The 19,154-nt window shown below is 49.4% G+C and overlaps 9 protein-coding genes across 9 annotated transcripts; 4 read left to right on the top strand and 5 right to left on the bottom strand.

Annotated features, from left to right (window-relative positions):
- Positions 1–830: 830 nt before the first annotated feature.
- On the top strand, positions 831–1,715 carry Aspvir_003330 (uncharacterized protein; the record flags this gene model as incomplete). Its single annotated transcript, XM_043274915.1, has 3 exons — positions 831–1,075; positions 1,122–1,392; positions 1,446–1,715. The coding sequence occupies 3 exons, from the start codon at positions 831–833 to the stop codon at positions 1,713–1,715; spliced, it is 786 nt and encodes a 261-aa protein (XP_043130850.1).
- Positions 1,716–1,996: 281 nt separating this feature from the next.
- Aspvir_003331 (uncharacterized protein) lies at positions 1,997–2,583 on the bottom strand (the record flags this gene model as incomplete). Its single annotated transcript, XM_043274916.1, has 3 exons — positions 1,997–2,072; positions 2,117–2,364; positions 2,413–2,583. The coding sequence occupies 3 exons, from the start codon at positions 2,581–2,583 to the stop codon at positions 1,997–1,999; spliced, it is 495 nt and encodes a 164-aa protein (XP_043130851.1).
- A 266-nt stretch (positions 2,584–2,849) lies between these two features.
- On the bottom strand, positions 2,850–4,635 carry Aspvir_003332 (putative GABA permease; the record flags this gene model as incomplete). Its single annotated transcript, XM_043274917.1, has 5 exons — positions 2,850–3,631; positions 3,673–4,133; positions 4,189–4,302; positions 4,348–4,418; positions 4,465–4,635. 5 exons carry the CDS (start codon positions 4,633–4,635, stop codon positions 2,850–2,852), a joined length of 1,599 nt encoding a protein of 532 aa, XP_043130852.1.
- A 554-nt stretch (positions 4,636–5,189) lies between these two features.
- On the top strand, positions 5,190–6,454 carry Aspvir_003333 (uncharacterized protein; the record flags this gene model as incomplete). The annotated part of the gene is made up of 5 exons (XM_043274918.1): positions 5,190–5,384; positions 5,432–5,536; positions 5,582–5,800; positions 5,845–5,987; positions 6,031–6,454. 5 exons carry the CDS (start codon positions 5,190–5,192, stop codon positions 6,452–6,454), a joined length of 1,086 nt encoding a protein of 361 aa, XP_043130853.1.
- Positions 6,455–7,342: 888 nt separating this feature from the next.
- Positions 7,343–8,884, top strand: Aspvir_003334 (BCS1 and AAA domain-containing protein; the record flags this gene model as incomplete). The annotated part of the gene is made up of 1 exon (XM_043274919.1): positions 7,343–8,884. The coding sequence occupies one exon, from the start codon at positions 7,343–7,345 to the stop codon at positions 8,882–8,884; it is 1,542 nt and encodes a 513-aa protein (XP_043130854.1).
- Positions 8,885–9,102: 218 nt separating this feature from the next.
- On the bottom strand, positions 9,103–9,638 carry Aspvir_003335 (carbohydrate binding domain-containing protein; the record flags this gene model as incomplete). Its single annotated transcript, XM_043274920.1, has 2 exons — positions 9,103–9,457; positions 9,502–9,638. The coding sequence occupies 2 exons, from the start codon at positions 9,636–9,638 to the stop codon at positions 9,103–9,105; spliced, it is 492 nt and encodes a 163-aa protein (XP_043130855.1).
- A 1,640-nt stretch (positions 9,639–11,278) lies between these two features.
- On the top strand, positions 11,279–11,962 carry Aspvir_003336 (uncharacterized protein; the record flags this gene model as incomplete). Its single annotated transcript, XM_043274921.1, has 1 exon — positions 11,279–11,962. The coding sequence occupies one exon, from the start codon at positions 11,279–11,281 to the stop codon at positions 11,960–11,962; it is 684 nt and encodes a 227-aa protein (XP_043130856.1).
- Positions 11,963–13,302: 1,340 nt separating this feature from the next.
- Positions 13,303–15,190, bottom strand: Aspvir_003337 (uncharacterized protein; the record flags this gene model as incomplete). Its single annotated transcript, XM_043274922.1, has 5 exons — positions 13,303–13,503; positions 13,554–14,042; positions 14,105–14,621; positions 14,683–14,908; positions 14,977–15,190. The coding sequence occupies 5 exons, from the start codon at positions 15,188–15,190 to the stop codon at positions 13,303–13,305; spliced, it is 1,647 nt and encodes a 548-aa protein (XP_043130857.1).
- Positions 15,191–18,213: 3,023 nt separating this feature from the next.
- Positions 18,214–19,152, bottom strand: Aspvir_003338 (uncharacterized protein; the record flags this gene model as incomplete). The annotated part of the gene is made up of 1 exon (XM_043274923.1): positions 18,214–19,152. The coding sequence occupies one exon, from the start codon at positions 19,150–19,152 to the stop codon at positions 18,214–18,216; it is 939 nt and encodes a 312-aa protein (XP_043130858.1).
- Between the last annotated feature and the right edge of the window lie 2 nt (positions 19,153–19,154).

Consider the following 19,154-nt stretch of genomic DNA (forward strand, 5'->3'; position numbering starts at 1 on the left):
ATATATTTATTCGTCATTCCGTACTTCCTGAAGAAAATCCAACATTAACACTACTTTTCATGACTACAAATGTATATCTGACTAAGTTGTCTCACAGCCTGACCCAGCTACAGTTCTGATTGTGGATTCATGTAATTGTCTTTGAGCTTATTATTTTTGGGCTTTTGAGCCTTACGGACTACACTTTGCGGGCAGCTTGCGGTCTAGCGGACGAGCTAGTCCAGTATTGAAGGATTAGGCGAGTCTAACTGTTAAGAGTCAATGGCCAAGAAATTGATAAGAAATTATCTAAGACCTTGGATCATTAAAGGAATGACAAGATTGGCCCACTAGATATATTTTCGACAAGGCTGTCTTGATTGTGTGGGGCTGGACTGAGCATCCTCTACCACTTATTTCTGCCTTATATCCTGGCCCCATAATAAAGTTCGCTTCTGCACTGCCGAGGGGCCAAAGCCTCGTGTCTGCTGTTGTTTTTGTCTCTGGCTGATCAAGGGAATGGACAAGCTCATGCCCAGCCTCTCACAGGAATGCTTAATACGAGGGGAACAGTGGACGAGTGGGGTTTCAGCCGCTTATGTCGATCCTACCAACATTGGATGATGAATATGATTGCTTGGTTGAATGTCGATCTTGTCTGTTGTCAACGTGGCGCAGCGGCTGACAGATCGACAAATGATATACCCAATGAGGATGTCCTACATGGATGGCCCCAAGGCCTGTTCGTCTTATTTACCGCTCCTCCTGCCTTTGTCTTACACCTCTTGTCTATTCTCTTCAGCCAAGATAGAACGAAAGAAGTGGCATTCCTACGGGACTCGACTTGCACAATGACCAACGCCCTCTCCGCCGCTACCTGCGCCATCTATGCAGTCCTTGCCATCCCAGTACTCTACCTCCTCGTCCGCCACGGTCGCTACGGCCTCCTGGGATGGCTCTTCCTGTTCTTCTTTTGCACCATCCGCATCATCGGTGGCGCACTGGCCGTCAACGACACCGGCATCGCCGCTAATATCATCTCCAGCATCGGTCTTTCTCCTCTCCTCCTCGCAACAGCAGGCATTCTACACGAGGCGTGAGTACTCAGTCCACAAATACGAGATCCATTCTAACGCGAGCAGTCGACACTATCGCATCCAACCCCTCGACAAGAAAATGGAATGGGTCTCCGTCCTCGCCTACCACATGCTGGTCGTCGCAGGCGTGGCCCTAACAGCAGCCGGCTCCGCGAAACTCCAGAAACACGAACAACCCCTCGACAAGGCCGAGAAGATCGCCAAGGCGGGTATTTCAATTCTAGCAGTCGCATGGGGGATTCTAGTCGCCTGGACTGGCTTCTCGTTTATTGCTCCCCGGGGACGGAATTTCTCGCTTACGAGGGCGGGGACTGTCGTAAGTAGTTACCCCCTTGTGATAGGAGTGCTATGCTAATGATTTGCGAACAGCTGCTCACGGCCGTCGCCTTCTCGCTCGTCTTCATCGGCGTCCGAGTCTTCTACAGTCTTGCTGCGCTGTGCACGCAGAAGGCGTCGCTTAATCCCGTCACGGGGTCGCTGGCTATCCGCGTGGTACTGGGCTTCCTGCCCGAGGTGATTGCCGCGCTGGCGTATATTTTTGCGGGGATCAAGACGCAGGGAGCGGCGCTGTTAGCTCATGTCGAGGAGGAGGAGATGGTTTCGGTTCCGCCGAAACCGCGGGCGCAGCCTTGGGTTTAGCTGGCTTAGGCGCATGCGTTGTTTATATTTGTCTTTCGCTATATACCTAGATGATGAGAGTTTCCAATGGTTAGAGTAATTATAACGGACTGTGTGGACGTCTTATAGAGGAACGTCTTACTAACTTCGCACTCAACGCTGTTTCCCTATAATTGCTTGGGGAGATCAGGGCAGATTCCTGCTATAGCACAGACGTACATGATATTAATTGACAAACGCATGAAGACTAATATTAGGATTAGACATTAAGTAGATACCATCAACCCTACAACTCAATCTCCTCAAACGGTCTTCCCCCTCCCCCGCTCAATACGACAGGCCCAGGAAGCCCAAACGGTAAGCATCAAATGAACCACCCTATGCCATCAGCTTAGTTTCGCCTTGGCAGGAGTCCAACTTACACATTCACAAACACAACCACGTACGCAAAAATCTCCACTCGGAGCACTGCGTCCCCGTCACAACCCCCAGCGTAGCAGTTATACCCGCCCTCCATCACCGGCGCCAGCACTGCCAGCCCGATGCACCCCGCAATCACATTCGCCAGGAACGCAACCAGGTCAAAGGCGACGTATATACCCGGGTGGATGCGTCGGGGGATTAGTCGTATTGTCAGGGCGATGAGGGACCAGAGGAAGGCGTATGCGATCTAGGTCTTGTTAGATTGATGACATGGAGTGCTTAGAGGCGTGTGGACGTACGGTTCCCAAGACGACGGAGTTGATTCCCCTGCTCCATCGTCGGAGATGCCCTTGTGATGTGTCATGGACCAGGCGAGGGAGACGAAGCCGGCAGCGGAGGTGAGGAGGGCTGCGGTGCGGAGAAGGAGGACGGCGGAGTGGTTATCTGAGAGGGCGGTTGGAGTCATGGTCGAAGTTGTTAGACAATCATGGAAATGGGGGACAAGTGACATATATCTATCATGGTGATCAGCACACGTATAATGTCAGCTCGTGTTGGCTGCGCTGCACTGACCAATCTTGGGGCGGAATCATCGAAAGATGCGATGATCACTGGGCTGTACAGCTGCGGGATGCTTGGCGTGCCTTGGCGGTTGGCTGGGCAAGAGTTGGTGGGTTGAACTGTTACGAGTCGTCTACTCAGACAATACTAGATAACATCCTTATATGAGGACTAATCCCTTCGGACGATCACCACTGGCCCATAGTACTCCCTCCGCCCCTTGACAGCATACATGACCAAACTGAGGGCCAACACCCCCCCGAAGATCACCACGCTCCAGTTAAAATTGTCCATTGTGACTGGGGTTTCACTCGGCCACAACGCCCAGAACAGCGCGAATATGCAGTAGAGCAAGCCGACGACATTAACGGTCAAACCCCATCGGCCTAGATCCCACCGCCGCGGGGGCAGGGTATCTGGATGCCAGATCTTGCGGTAGATAATACAGCTAATGGAGATGATGTAGGTGTACATGAGAGCAGCTACGTTGAGCGAGATGATGGCATTGAAGGCGGTTAGCGAGCCGATGTTGATGAGGGAGAGGAGGCAGCTGATTATGCACGATAGGGCGATCGCATTCACAGGTATTTTGCGTTTGGGGTCGACTTTGGCGATCCAGCGGGCGAAGGGCAGTCCTTTATCCCGGGCAAAGGCAAATGTTTGCCGGGATGTGGAAGCATTGAACAGAATGTTGCTGAAGATGACGGGAACGAGGATGATCGCCGTCAGCCCATTGACCCCGGCGACCGACGTGGCGTTCTTGAACACGTAGATGAACGGGAATCCGGTGTCGTCGGAGAGTGCGTCTTCGACTGAAGGAATGGCAAAAAGGAAGGAGATGACCACCACAATGGCCATGACGCCGTTGCTAAAGTATCCCCACGCGATCGCAATTGGGACATAGCGTCCAGCGTCCTTGACTTCTTCAGACATGTGTGCTGTTGCATCGGAGCCTGCCAGAGTTAGAGCAATTCGGAATGAGGCATCAACATACTCAGCGAAGCATAGATGGCAGAAATCTGCCCGATCATGGCGCTTAGCGCCGTACTGGACCAGCCTCCGCCATTCGTCCACTCCGTGAACACAGCCTTGGCAGATTGATGCGGAGCCATGGCCCACAGTACAATCACGACCACAGTCCAGGACAAGATATGCAAGATCATCAGCAGGTTATTGAATAGAGGCATCATGTCCGCGGCGTAGACGTTGAAAAAATAGATCACCACAATCATAGCAAAAACGAACAACGTTCCTTGCCACCGCTCAGGATTATACTCTGGATCACGAACGCTGATGAGACCTTGGATGATTGTCCCGGTCAGAAAAGACCCTGATGCAGAGCCGGCCTGCCATGCTAGAACGGACATCCAGCCTGTGATGTAGCTCAGGAATTTCTGGTATCGCGGGGAAGCAAACTCGGACACCCAGTGGTATTGTCCGCCAGAAGTCGGGGCCCTTTGCAGTCAGCAGATGCCTTGATCACACACCATGCAACGAGATGAACACGTACATGGAAGCCATCTCCGACAACGATGCGATGATAAAGCCGAACCCGACAAACGTCCACACATAGGACCACACCATGCCCGCGAGTCCGCCATTTTGCAGCCCTTGGGTGTTGGATCTGAATCACTCAGTATGATCGGTCGAAAGGAGCAAGCGCACTCACATGAGAATAAACTCCCACGTTGCCTGAAGTACCGACGCGAAACTCAATGCAGCCAAAGGGCGGAGGTTCCTCTGTTGGTGTCAGAACATGGCCATATCACCATCACCGACTATTCACCTTTAGTTCCTGAACCTTTCCCATGCGCTGCATATCATGGTCATCATATACCGTTCCCGTGTGTTTCGCATTTGTGCTGGTCGCGTGGTGTCCTGCTTCCACCTGGAGCGAGGCCATGGCCGGCGCCTTGGATCCCGTCTGCATCGTAGAATTATCATGTATCGATGCCATTGTCGGATTATCGAAGTCTAACGAAGGTCCGTCGATATGCGCAAAGATCGAAAGGAAGGAAAGGAGGGGAAGATGCAGGCTGAAGCAAGGGGGGAGTGACGCTGGCGAGAACAAACAAAACAAGCGAGGTGGGGTTACACAGCAGCATGGGTGCTCGTGTTTGTTGCTCTTCAGCACTCTGACGTGGTGGGATAATAAGCATAACCCCGATACTAACAGTCAGCCTTCTTTTCATCCTCATTTGCATCAGTGGTCAGAAGACTCGCCTTGATCCCTGCTGTCTAGGATGATCATGCAACTAACGCATCAACAAGCGTTATTCACCAACCACTGCGATTTCTCATCATGTCAGATTCTCATTCGAGCCAGCTCTCCTTCCAAATCATAGGGCCAATCCTTGGCTCTTAAAGCCTGTGATACCCATCGCTGACTTCGCCTTCCTCTGGCCATATATCCTGGTTATCTCACCTGCTCTGCTTATATGTGCAATTTATTACCTTCTTAACAATGTCGCCCTTCCTTATGAGTAGCTCTTATCGACGTCGACGACAGTCATGACTACTACGGCTCTCCTGTCGGGTGTTAGTAGCCCTCCAACGGTGAACCGGAAGGATAACCATGGAGGGCTGGTAGTGGTGATCACCGGCTTCTGCTTGGTCTTGCTACTTTCGTCCCTGGCTGCTCGGACGTTTTCCTCGTACAAGAGGCGGATTATCCAGAAGGACGACTACGGGTTTATGGCTGTGCTGGTAGGACGCTGAAGTTTATTTGCAAATACAGCCTAATTTGGTGACAGGTTGTTGCACTGGCGCAGACGTCCTTGGTACTGGCGCAGGTTCACTACGGCTGGGGAGCAACCGAAGAGTCACTTGCCTCCGCAACGAAGGAGAAAATGCTCAAGGTAAGTCAAAGCGACCGTGTGTTTCCTTCATACTGACATCCGCAGATGGGATACGCCTCCGATATTCTGTTTGTTGTCACCCTCGGCCTGTCGAAGATAACGACCGCAGTCTTCTACATGACCCTGTTCAAGCAGAAACTCCGTACCGTCATCCGTGGCCTTCTCGTCGGAGGAGGTGTCTGGGCTATACTGTCGGTTATACTGTTAGCTGTCCGATGCAGCCATCGACCATGGCTCGATATCGACGCACAATGTGGCGGCTTGGTATGGTCAACGCTATCTAAAGCGATCCATGCTGACAGACACAGTTCCAAAGATGGCAGGCAATCACCGCTATCGATATTATCCTCGAGGTCCTCCTCATCCTCTACTCCGCCCGAGCGATATACAGCATCAAGATCTCAACGCGACAAAAACTCGTCGTATTCGGCACCCTCAGCTGTCGAATCATGTAAGGTCCCTTCCCGTTTCCGCGGTCCCGCTGACGAGAGCAGACTCGTCCCCCTGGCGGCTATACATCTCTACTACGTCAAAGTCCAGCTAGATTCAGATAACTCCACCCTCTATGGAGCGTTCGCCAGCATAACCGCGGAACTCTACCTTGCCATGAGCGTCGTCTGCCTCGTCGCCTCATTCATGAAGCCCGTGCTGGCCGTCTATGTCGACGAGTACGGCATCGCCTACACGGACGACATATCGCCGCCGAACTCGAAGTTCCGAAGTCATACCTCATCTGATAGCAGGTCGCGTAGGTTGCGGCGGTCGGAGATAGAATCCGACCGCGGCTGGGAGCGCACGCCAGGTCGGACTGTCCCGGCTGCTTCAGGGGGACGCATCATAAAGACGGTGCAGATTAGTGTGAGCGATGGGCCGATGGAGCTTGAGAGGCGCGGTCCGGAGGTGATGACTGGTGTATAATGTACTGTAGAATGCTTCTGTTGATATCTCTTTGGACATCATGATAGACGGAATATAGTGACAATTTCTCAATTAGAAAGAGATTGCCTGTTCTGAACAGAAGCAAGATACAATCTCACTAAGGTCATCCTGTAGACGACAGGCTTGGTACCTGCTTGAGCCGTCATGTATGTAAATCAAACCATGTGTGGCTGCACCAAGTTCAGTCTGCGTCAGTCGAGAATGGACTTGATCACAGAATTGGTCCCAAACGTCAAATTCGGAGGCTTTACGAGGTTCTAATAAACAAGACGCGATGGAAAAATTGAATTGGATTGCCTACATAATTATAGACTGCTCATTGTTTAGGTTTACGTACTAATTGTGTGGAAGGTTTCAACAAGCGGATATATATAACTTTCGGGAGTCCCGACAGTATCAGGCAGAGATTAAGGGATTGCAATGGCTGGCTAACCTCATTAATTTGAGACTAATGCATACATCAAAGCTAAACTGAGCTATATCAACACAGCTTCATAACGATGATAGTCGTGACTCGTGTGCATTCATTGCAATAATGCAAGTCACCTGACTGAATCTGGCAGTAGTCTAGACTCTAGAGTCTAGAGTCTAGACTAATTTTCTCTCCCACACCGAGGGGTAAAGAAATCTTGAAAGTACCTGATGAGGCTGAACGATTATCTTCTGATTAGCTGCAACAAATCCACAACGTCACAGCTGAAGGGACGGGAGAGTGAGACTCGGGTAGGATCTGCACCTAGGCAGCCACAAACCCACTATTGGCCAGAATTGCAGCCTATGACGTGAATCCTTAGGCAGCACTGCCCCAAAAAATACATAAATATGTGTACCTAGAATCATTTCATATCACCAGCAACATCATCCGTCATGAACGGGACAGTCGAAAAGGTCTTGTATCTCTCCTCCCTTGCCGTGGGATCCTGGGTAGCCAAGAGACTCCTGGACGAATATGGCGAACTCCCGCTGCATCTCCTCTGCTCCAGCATCGAGGTCCACTCCTACGATGAGGCCTACAATTATCTCCTCTACTGGCTTATGAAGCAAAAGTTCGACGCGGACAAAAACCGCCTGCTGGCGATAACGTCCCTGACGAGCGGTCAGGGGGGTTTCTTCGGTGAAGACAACAACAAGGACAACGATGCGGCTGAGGAGGACGAACTGGAGGTCCAAGCTGACGCAGAATACAAGGCCTCCCTGGCAAATACCCGTCCATTGCTCTGGGCTCCTTCAGCGGGAACACACTGGTTGCGGTACCGGGGTCGGTATCTCGCGCTCACGCGGGAGGTGGAGGAAAACCGGCAAACGGTGTACACGCGGACGGAGAAGCTGCGGATCTCCTGTCTTGGACGGGACCCAGCGATTCTAAAGGAGCTGATGCAGGATGCTCGGGTGGCGTTCTCGCAAAAGGAGAAGGGAAGGACGGTCATCTACCGCGGCATGAAGTCGATATATGATGGCGAGCTGGCCTGGAAACGGTCGACTTCTCGCCCCGCACGACCACTGTCGACCGTCATTCTGGATGAAGCGGCCAAGAAGGCCTTCCTGGAAGACATCCAGCACTATCTGCACCCCAGTACGATGCGCTGGTACAGCGACCGTGGCATTCCCTATCGGCGGGGATACCTGTTCTATGGACCTCCTGGGACGGGGAAATCCAGTCTCGCGTTCGCCGCGGCAGGGTTCCTGGGCTTGAATGTATACATGGTCAACCTGAACTCACAGCAGCTTACGGAGGATGCCCTGACGCAGATGTTTCTGACGCTTCCGAGACGATGTCTGGTGCTGTTAGAGGATATTGATGCCAATGAAGTGACTGGTCGCCGCAAGCCGAGTGCACGGCGCCGAAAAGGGAAAAACGGGATCTCTCTCTCCTCCTTGTTGAACATCATCGATGGAGTCGCCGCTCAGGAGGGCCGGGTGCTGATCATGACGACGAATCACCATGAACACCTCGATCCGGCGCTCATTCGCCCTGGCCGGGTAGACTATAAGCTTGAGTTTCAGCTCGCCAGTCAACACCTCTGTGCCGCAATGTTTCGGAATATTTTCCAGGTCTACACCTCGGCTGAAGTGGATAGTGCACAGGTTGCCTCCTACGCTCAAGGTGACATATCGACGAAAGAAGGACCTGCAGTGGTTGATCTCCAAGGTCTCGCCAAAGCATTTTCTGAGAAGATTCCGCCTTGCACGTTTTCGCCTGCTGAGGTCCAAGGATATTTGCTACGGTATCGGGAATCCCCACAGGATGCTGTAGCTGGCGTCGAAACATGGGTTGAGACATCGCTGGCTGAGAAAGCAGCTAATGACCATGTGCTTGATGATAAAGAAGCTGAAGGTGACAAGAGTGAATCTGAGGACGAGTCCGAGGATGAGGATAATGAGGATCCAGATAAGCAGCCATCTCCTTGATGTGTTCGAGAATCATCCTTAGAGTGTGTGGGAGCCACTATTCTGTGCAGTTCAGAAGTCAAGAGGGACAATCACACAGTAAATCTATTTAGTAGATTATAGTCTATCATAATATGTGCACAACAAAATCATCAGACAGTGATCTCTAAGAAACAAAGGCACCTTGTCGTCTAAGGTAGGTGATTTAATCGCGTACTTGATCCCCTCTGCATGTCACGCTACACATCATCCTCACAGTTCGTTGGAGCAAGCACAACATCATCAATAAACACCCTCCCCAGATAAGAAGATCCCTCAAAGGTACAGCTAGCCACGATATTCAGATACTCCTGCGCCAGCCTCGGCCGGTAATGGCCGGAGATGGACGTCCACTCGCCAGAGTTAAGCAGTGTATCAGTAGCCACGAAACCCGTAGTCGAGTTCTTGCCCATGTACACATAGAAAGAGCAGTAATTCGCGCTGGGGGCCGCCGCTTGCACCTGCATGCTGAAGGTGTAATCGACGCCGGGGTCGAGGTTTCTCAAGGGTTGAGAGATGGTGTTGCCTCGGTTTCCAATGGCGGTTTGCAAGTCACTACTCGCGTCAGCTATGCTCTGGCAATTCGTGGAAGGACATACAGGTAGTAATCCCCGTCATATGCTTCAGTTGCATTGCTTATCTTGGCCACGTTGAGGGCAGACGGGAACCAGGGGAATAGATTGCCTGACTCGAAAGATGGGTTGGCGACGATGTTGCAGGGTGTTGAGAGGGCCATTGTGATTGCTGATGATGAGTAGTAATTTTATGATTCGTAGGCAGGACTGCTCTTATTTATGCCGTGAGCTGATATTGATCAGAATCCTGATTTAAGACTCGCTAAGACATCTCATGCAGGTGTCAAGCACCATCTCCACGCGGGAGAAACTGAGCCAATTACTGGATTCGGCTGTTGTTATGGTTACATCGCGTCAGCCTTAGTCTATCTGTTCATCTGTATTTAGTATACGACTCCATCCAATCTGCTTTACTGCCATTTACTGAAGCATACAAGCTTTTCTCCTCTTTCCCACCCAAGCTACACTATTTTTATGCCCGGCAGGCAATCCAATAGCCAAATAGGGTCTTCTTAGGTACGGCAGGTCCGACATTGTAGTCCTCCAAGATGACATGGCCGTGAAGATGCCCTATAATACTGGGACAGTACCGATGATGAAGTGGCTATAAACACTATGGTCATTGAGCGAGAACAGCAGGGTTATCAGGGTCTGGAACAATGTGATGGGTTCCTCCCATGTATCGGCTTCTCACAAACGACCACCCAACTCGCCTTGATGAAGAATGGGAATCTACTTTCATATTTATCACAAAATCAGCCATGGGAGTCTTTGCAACGTTCATGATTCCTGTCCTCCGCCATATTCATGACTGCTCGCTCAGTCATTGTCGCAGATATTGCTTATCAGAATCTTCTCCTTGATTCCACACTGACCATCATATCCTGCGACTTTACTAAATCAACAATAATGCCTCAAGATACCGACATGGAGACTGCTGATGACAACGGATATTCAATTCGGACGGACATCGAATAATTAGGGGCGGTGATCTATGAAGTCGTGACCTGGAAGCACTGGAAATTCGATCTTCACCAGAACCATGGTTCTCGACCTACTGATCGCGCAGAGAGACTCTCCCAAGTACAGAGGACATTTGACTTGGGCCAATCATTGAGAAATGCTAGATCCGGACTGGCTTTGAGCATGCTGCTCACCTAGCTGAAGCGTTGGACGCCGTGTCTTGGAAGACAGGGTCTGCTCCAACGGCATTTATAATTGGAACGGTCGGGATAGTTGTCTTGCCGGTGCTTTGGGCCTGGAGAGTGAACCTGTATGCAGTGTTATCGAGCCATTTCTTTCCGGCACAAACGCATGTCTATATCCATGTCAGCCTCTGCCATATGCAATGTTGATGCTTGGTTGTGCTTAATGCGGATGAACAACCAAAAACAACGTCTACTGCAAAGAAAAGAGATCCCGACAGCTGAAAGGGCTATATTTTTCTAATTGCTGAAGAATGGTCCAGGAAGTAGAACTGGCCCTTAATTATGCCGTGTGCTCGTGTTGATGAGAATTCTGAGACATTGACAGCAGGCATCAAGGCAGCCGTCTCTTCGCGATTTCAGGATTGGGCGGTTGTTATGGTTACATCGGGTCCCTTAATTAATTCGCTTAATTTAGAGCCACTAACTACATGACACATTTTGTTAGTTTGTGAGAAATTGAAAGGGACTCTTGAAGGCTTGAAGGCTTCAAGATTATTAATAGTGGACTCAGATCAGGTAACCTTGCTTTAAAAGTTGGACGCCTGAAAAAATCGTCTGAAACCTCTCCATTCACCAAATCAAGCAACATCAATATGGCTCTCGGTCTCAGTCATGCCCGCACTAGCCTTTACAAAGGCCTTGCCATTGTCCTCCTTGTCTCATGGACTCTCACTGCGCTCAGTTTCACCGCCCTTGTCGCCCTCAACACCAACAGCACTTACCTCGAGATCATCGCTTGCACCACCATGTTCACTTTCCTCATGTGCCGTCTCCTCGTCCTCTGGGACCCATCTTCTAGATCTGGAAATGCCACCATCGCTCAGTTGATTGCGTCCGCGGACTCCGGATCCCGACGCGGTGCTCTCGGCCTATTCTCGCTGAGCTGCACGTGGCTATATGAGTTACTCAACCAGGCGTTGCTGTTGTTCTTCATGACGGTTTTCGGGGGCGTTATTGCCACAGCAATATACAATGATGCGTTTACAGACGGTGTGCATGAGACTGAACACGAGAACGGCAGCACAACCGCTGTCTCTGTCCAGGTCAACCAGCTCAAGGAAATGGCCGGGTTTGATCTGACGGAACTGTTCAAGATGATCCCGCCTCAGGTGTTAGTTTATTTTGTTGGATTGATGTGGTTGAACTTTTTGAGCTTGGGGGTTTATGTTCTGGGTCATGCGGTGGTGTCGTTGAAGAAAGTGTTGACTTCGCCTATGTATACCGCGAGCAAGGAGTCGACGGTTGATAAGGCAGTGTCTCTGGATTCAAGCAAATAGATTGATAATTTAGCTGATTAGATGAGCAACCTATGCCGGCGTGTAGATCTCCGCCTCGATGATCCCCAGATCGCCGTCCCTTGAAGCAACCGGCACACTCTGGCCAACAGTAGCTTGAGATTCAACGTCACATAACCCGGAGAAGTCGGGGATCTCCCTTCAAAGGCTATTTGATCTAGGTCCCCTAGGCTAGTCAGGCTAGTGAAACATCGACAGCACATTACCTTCAATATCAAATAGAGCCCTCAAACTGGTGCTTTGAAGCGCTGGGTGATAATTGACCCTCGGTTTTTCAAAGGATGTCGTTATTGTGATGATACAACTTTGTAAGACTGCAGCACATTTCAAGCTAATTCACATGTTGATTTAGAGCATGAAAGGCCTAGAAATAATTAGTTCAGAGAACATCCAATTCTTGGGATGAGCTTTGACTTCTGGGTTATTGTGTGTGGTGTAGCTGATAGGGCTTTTCATACAAAATCATCATATGAAAGAAATAGTCATGGCAGATAGTTACATGTCATTTGACGAACAAGTAATCTAGATGTAGTTTGTGTCTTTCCATATTCGGACTCATCAGATGAATGAGTGGAACCGCAAGCTGCGGTTATGATATCACAAATCCACAATAAGGACCCAGACCCAATTCTCCGCCACTCATCCCGCCCACTTTCATTGTGGGAATGCGTTTGGTTATATGATATTATCAAATACTGGAAAACCATGCCAGTAGTTTCTGGTCTTATATATGCCAAAAGATAACCCGAGACTGGAGATCCCAAAAGGCCCGAAAAAGTGAAAGCTTTCTTTGACCGGAAGAAGGCTGAACCTTACTGCCCTGCTTTTCTCGATGGAAGGTATACACGACATTAGGAAAGACCGATGGCTTTGATAAGATGGGGCATGGAGATAGCGGTTGGAGACTGCAACGTTGGATAGTGAAACGGATTCTAAGAGTAATTTGAGAGAAGGGCAATGTATCATGTCAATAACTTTCTACCGAGATTGATGATCCTTCATCGCTCGGTATCTGGAAGTCGGCTCGCAGGAGACGCTTGAAATATTGCTTCCTTGCATCTGGTACCATGCACTGGGATACATGTGTGCATAATGTATCGCAGCAAGTACCTGTATGGCCAACAAATCATCACCAATCAATCGACTGCTAGATGGAGCTAGTAATCGTTCTTATTTACGTTCCCCAGAGAGTCGAGTAGTTGGCCTATCTTGGTATCACCAGCACAAGTGGCAAAAAGATTTCGGTTTCAATTTGTCACCCTAAAGAACCTGATGAGTTCTGATGCATGGAGAAACGTTTCATGCTTCGCAATGGTCAATGCCTATGAATAAGAGGGTTCCATATTTGTAATTGAAGGAGTTGTAATTTGTGCATAGTAATTTGCAAGTTCGCTCACAGGCTTCAGACTGTGAAGGACATTGAGGAGTTGTCGTATTTGGGGCTCAAAGGACTCCGTCGGAGATCTTTTCTGAGCAAAGAACTCGGCAGCCAAATGGATTGGATAGGGTGTAAGAGGGTGAGTCTGTTCTGTTTAACTGATGCTATCCTAGAGACTAGAACAGAGAGCGTTACCTTGAAAATACTGAGCTCATCCAAAACTCGAGTTAAATTAACAATTTCCATAGCAGCCGCCAATGCTTCTTGTTCAAAATCAGGCATGATCACTGGTTCGATGCCTCCCGATGGTAAGGATTTTGAGATATTGTAAAGGTAAATAAGTGTCGTATGTGCCACCATGTGGGCAAAGACACGCATAGGATCTGATGTATTTTGAGAAGTTATGGGGACCCGCGTTAATGCCGCGATATTCCGAGTTAAGAGAGAACGGAGCCATTGATGTCGATCCCAAAAGCCGGTAGAGCCGTTGCCATAGACAAGCTCTACCCCTGCTTGTTGTTCATGCGATATACAGCGGCCGCAGATCGTAACAAAGATAATCAGTGCGGTAAATGGAGGCAAGTCCCGGTTAGATTGATCAGCAATCTCCTGGGAAAGGAAACCGCCAACACTACTTGTGCAGTCCTGGAACTGTTCCTCGGGCGCGGGAAGTCGGGTACAGATCTAGCATATCAAATCCGTCAATCCTCGATCTTGCGTAGGAATCTGCTCCTTTCGTTACATACCACAAGCTCATTAAATGCCAACGGCCAGTTGTTTCGCATGCTGACTAGGCGATCCAGACAAAACGCCATCCAAAATGTCCTCCGCCGTTCTTCAGTACCGGTGTCGTTACACCTGGTCCCAGCACTGTTCGTCAGTCGCTCTTCACCGTCAATCTTGTGGAGGCCTAGAAGTTGGACCAGCCGGCATGTACGTCCAAGGCTCATCCAACCCCGCCGGTAATGCATACGGAGAAACTCGTAGATCGCAATTAATGTCCATGCTTGAGCTTCCTTCACATCGACCGAGTCCACTCTAGAGCCTTCAAGCTCCAAGCGATGGAGTTCTTCCCTTGCGCGCTGATAGAGCACTTCATGCATATGTTGGTATTGCGGCGATATCGATGCAGCAAGTGTCCACATAGCAAGCTGTAGGCAGACCCCAGAATGTTCGCGTTTCAACTGGATGGACTGAGACAGGAACTTTCGTTTATGAATAAAGGGCGTCGAGGGGTGAACTCGCTCGAAATATAGCTGAGTGCTACTTCTGACTTAGCAGGTCCGTTGAATCCGCTGTACCAATCTTGCAGTGTGTGGCTCACAGATCTGCTTGTACTAGGTCCGACAACAAGGCTGTGCATTGACTTTGGTTTTCTACCGGAAGTCTTTCGCGCACCAGAGTTGCGCGATGGTTGGGCGAGCGGGTGTCCGTGGAAGAATTTTCGCGCGCTGGAGGAATACTTGCATCCGCATTGTTGTTCCGATTGGTTTGGTCGTCGTAGAACGCAGATCTGGTTGTGTGCTCCTGAAGGCGACGTTCTAGTTCCGCTGAAGCTCGGTACGTATTTATCAGTAAGCTATCATCTTCGCTCATCTGTTCATAGAATCGAACCTACCAGCCCGGATTCGAAGAGATCTGAGAAGACCTTTCTTAGGACCCCTCGCCGATCGCTGCGGATTAACGTTGCAGCTGATGCCTGCCTCCACGCATACTCCGCATCGCGGCTGCTGGCCATCGCAGCGGAGCTTCCGTCGTCGACATTCTTCGCACGCTAGCTTGCGTCGCTCCTCGCGAATGTGCCGTTCTGTAGAGGAGACCGAAAGAGACATGATGCAATTAAAGCAGAGTCATTTTCTCCTTGGAAATGTTACACGTGAATCAGTCGAGGCTGCAAGTAGTCGTTACGTAGTACATGTACGGCGAACTATTTGTACATTGTGGAACTCTGGAACTTTACTGTTCCCCGCATGTATTACCTAATACCACTACCTCCACAAATACTAATAGCAGAATTGTTATATAGTAGGGATATTGAATAGTATACTATTATTATATTATTATCAGATCCTTATATACTAAGGTGGTGCCCTGTAAAGGTAGAATTTATATATACATAGAAAGATGTAGGGGGGTATCCCACTATCCCTTAGATATCGCATATTCAAAAAATATATAAGGATATTGGTACCACTCTATTCAATATCCTGGCTATTCAATATCAGTGCAGTGTGCGCGACCGTAGGGAGGGCCGAAGTGGTGAGATGTATCATTGTAAAAAAAGCCAAAAGTCCACAATGTACAAATAGTCCGCCGTAACATGACATCAGCCCAAACAAAGATACGGAATTAAAATTGCCGTCAGGATATTCCAAGAAAACCGGCGGACTGGAAACATGCCATACCCACATGTAGCTCAGCTGCTTGACCATCGGTTCGGAAAACAAGGCCGAACAGGGATTAACGAGATTCCCACTGTCCCTCTCTACTATCTAGCGAAACCACAGCCAAGGGAACAGGCTTGGCAGAATTAGCGGGGAAAGAAGACCCTGCTGAGCTTAACTCTAGTTTGACATCGTGAAAAGACATATAGGGTGTAGAATAGGTGGGAGCTTCAGTGCCAGTGAAATACCACTACCTTTGTTATGGAGGTTCCAAGCCTAGAGTTTAAGTACCGAATTCTGCTGTCAAACCACGCCCACACTTTCCTGGTCCGAGAGAAGGGAATATTTGTCTGTGCGCTGTAAGTCCTGAGGAATTCCTGGCGATATTGCTCAAAGATAGTTCTCCCAATGCGTTCTTTGAAGTTATCCAATGTCTCTGCGGCATCTTTCGGGCGTTGCATGATCGGATCGTCGCCACTGAACTGCTCAAAACTTAGGGCCTTGTATTTTCCGTAAACACGGTTGGTCTCCGAAGCAATGACGGCCAATTCGACTTGATTGAAACCGAGTGGCACTGCAACGATAACAGCATCGTCCAGGCCTTTCATCAAGGTATCGATCAAAGGGTGTTGATTGCTATTGTAGTGAATTCGAATAGTCTAACCGATCAGCTTCGATAAGCGAAATAAGTTGGGTCAAGGGTGACCGTACGGATAGTGGGGGACCGCCGGCCAATTTTGATCGCTCACTTGACTGTCGCATCACGTCCGAGAAAGCACTGCCTTTTCAGGTATAGTGTGGTGTCGATGTAAAGGAAGACGGAATGCCCTCTTCAACTGTCGCCATGTAGTCTCTAAAGCGAGAGGTGTTCGTTGTCGCTCAATGGCAACTCGTAGATTTGAACCCCCTCGTGATTTGGATCCAAGATATACCTAGTCTTTTAGGTGGACAAAGAAGCAGCCCCCACAAGCCATTTCAACAAAAAAGACCTCGGGTTGACACTAAGTTCAGTTGACCTTCGCAGTTAGTCTAGAAGCGGTTTAGAACCAAGAGCCACAAACTTAGCGCCCTGTTCCGGCCCACGACCATGAGTCATGTATCTGAGCCTGGTAACTTTGTTAATCACCTCGGACGATAGAGTGTTGGTCAACAAGACTAGAAACTGACGATAGTATTCCACCTTGTATTGTTCGAATTTTACATGCAGCAAATACGGTAAACAAAGCCTTCCTTGAGAAATCCAAAGCGAAGCCCAATAACGACTCAGTGCGGAGATCAAGACGGCGCATTTCGCGAGGGACAATGTTTTGTTAGTTGGGAGAGGCGGATGGAGAAAGTGAAATAATCCTGGGCCCCAAAGTAGCTCCAATGGTGGCCCCGAATGATAACGCCATGCCAATGTTCTGTAATACCAACAGCCCCAGCCCAGAATTGACCAGCAACGTAGCTTGCTTCCTTGGTCTTGAATTTTATTCTAAGACACCGAGTCGGTAGCGCGGCACCGGCAACCTTTCCGGTGTTCCCGGCGCATATAATCACCAACGGCGCGTAGTGACCTCTAAACATTGGGAGGATTTGATGCGACCGCCCACGGCCTCGTTTTTGCGTTCTTACTCAGCTCCGTTGTATCTCCGTATTGCTCGATGGCTATGTGCAGATGCTTAGAAGCCAACCTTCCAAGTTCGCCTTGTGATCCAATAATATATCACTGTACGCGTTAGCAATGGAGATCAGTGCGGTCGTGATCGCAGCTCTCAGGTGATCCTCAACCTGTGTCTAGCTTACTTTTAAAAAATTTCTCTGCTTTGGCCTTTTCTCCGGCATCCTGAAACCAGTCAGGATGGAGATCGTCGAGGCTTCGCCTGAGGACCATAGATGGGCTCTCATGATTAGACATTTGCAGTGTCCGCTATGTTTCTAACGGGTCGGCTGTAGTACTAGGTTTGAAATGGTCAGTATGGACCACTGAAATTCGCGGCAGACAGAATGAGATAAAATAAGATTTCCAGGCCATGGTTACTAGGCCACGGTTTACTAGGCCATGGTTTTCCAGACCAGGGCTTTTCCAAAGTGAAAGTGCATTCTTCAGTATCCATGGTGTGTGCAGAAGTCAAATCTCCGGTCCCAGGTCTTGGCCACGAGCATTGGTGCCTGCGACGCTGGAGAAATATCAAACTGCCGGTTCCATCTCGATTTTGGCTCCTCGGCAGCGACGCTTCGCCACTGCTTAAGTGCCTCCAATTGCACCGCGTATGAAAACCAGTAATTGATCACTTGACGCAACATTAACAACATTTTCTCCCCATTCTTCTTCTCTACACATACACAAATTCTATTCTAAAATAGACAAATCGAACAACGGATTCTAAATGCCCCTTCAAAGCAACATAATCACTAATCAAGGATCTCAGACACGCTGATGAAAGAGAAAGACGCGAAGTCTCCACGTCATTTGACCTCATAACAAAGCTTCACCGCCAATTTCGCTTCCGATAAATCCAAAAAAAAGCTGAGACGGCACTGGCAAAGCCCAGTGCCATCCTTATAGACGGGCTTTGAAACAGATTTGAACACAAGTGACGCCTTGACGAAGGATCATCCAATCCCTTATCCCGTATAAAGCAAAGACTGAAGTCGTCTTGGAGCATGCCCGCGCTTGCGTACTGGGATGTCCAGCATTTATTGATCACATCCCGGTACCTGAGACCCTCGAGATTTGGGAACACATTGGCGCTGTAAAGCCTTTCAATTTCTTCGAGATCGTCAATTTCGTTGTACGGCCGAACCCCCGTGGAAATTTCGTAAATCAAGCATCCCAAGGCGAATAGGTCCGTTTTGAAAGTCCGTGGTGACCATGGCGATATTCGGTATCGGTCTTCCTCCTCCACTAATGGCTTAAGGTCGCCAATGACTGATCCAGCAAAGTCGCAAAGCTTGATCGATAGGTCTTCAGCCACAAGGAAGTTCCGCGGACTGATGTCAGCATGGATCACACCGTATGAATGGATCAAAGCGACGGCGTCAATAGCATTTTGGATCCATTGGTCTCGGGTGTGGCTGCGTATTTCATTGTGTTGCATATATTCGCGAAGATTTCCCAAGCGATGATATGGAAAGTGGAGACCCCTATCTGTGATAGCGAGGCAATCGAGGACGTTGGGATTCTTGGGCAGGGTTTGGTAGATCAGTTTTTCGCGGCTAATGCACAACTCGGAGATGGACTCGATGTGTTGGACTGTCTCAATCACTTGTTGGCTGCATCCCGTAACATCGTGCTTCAGGGGTGTCTTGATAACTCGATCGCTGCTGTCCTGGAAGACAGCCCCAGCTGAACCGAGTGCAATATAACGAATAGTGCCTTCAGGCTGTATCAGAGATGGGTCGTCATCCATATCTGTCAACGAAGACATGG

This window comes from Aspergillus viridinutans (assembly GCF_018404265.1).
Source record: "Aspergillus viridinutans IFM 47045 DNA, scaffold_14, whole genome shotgun sequence".
In the NCBI taxonomy this organism is placed as follows: Eukaryota; Fungi; Ascomycota; class Eurotiomycetes; order Eurotiales; family Aspergillaceae; genus Aspergillus; species Aspergillus viridinutans.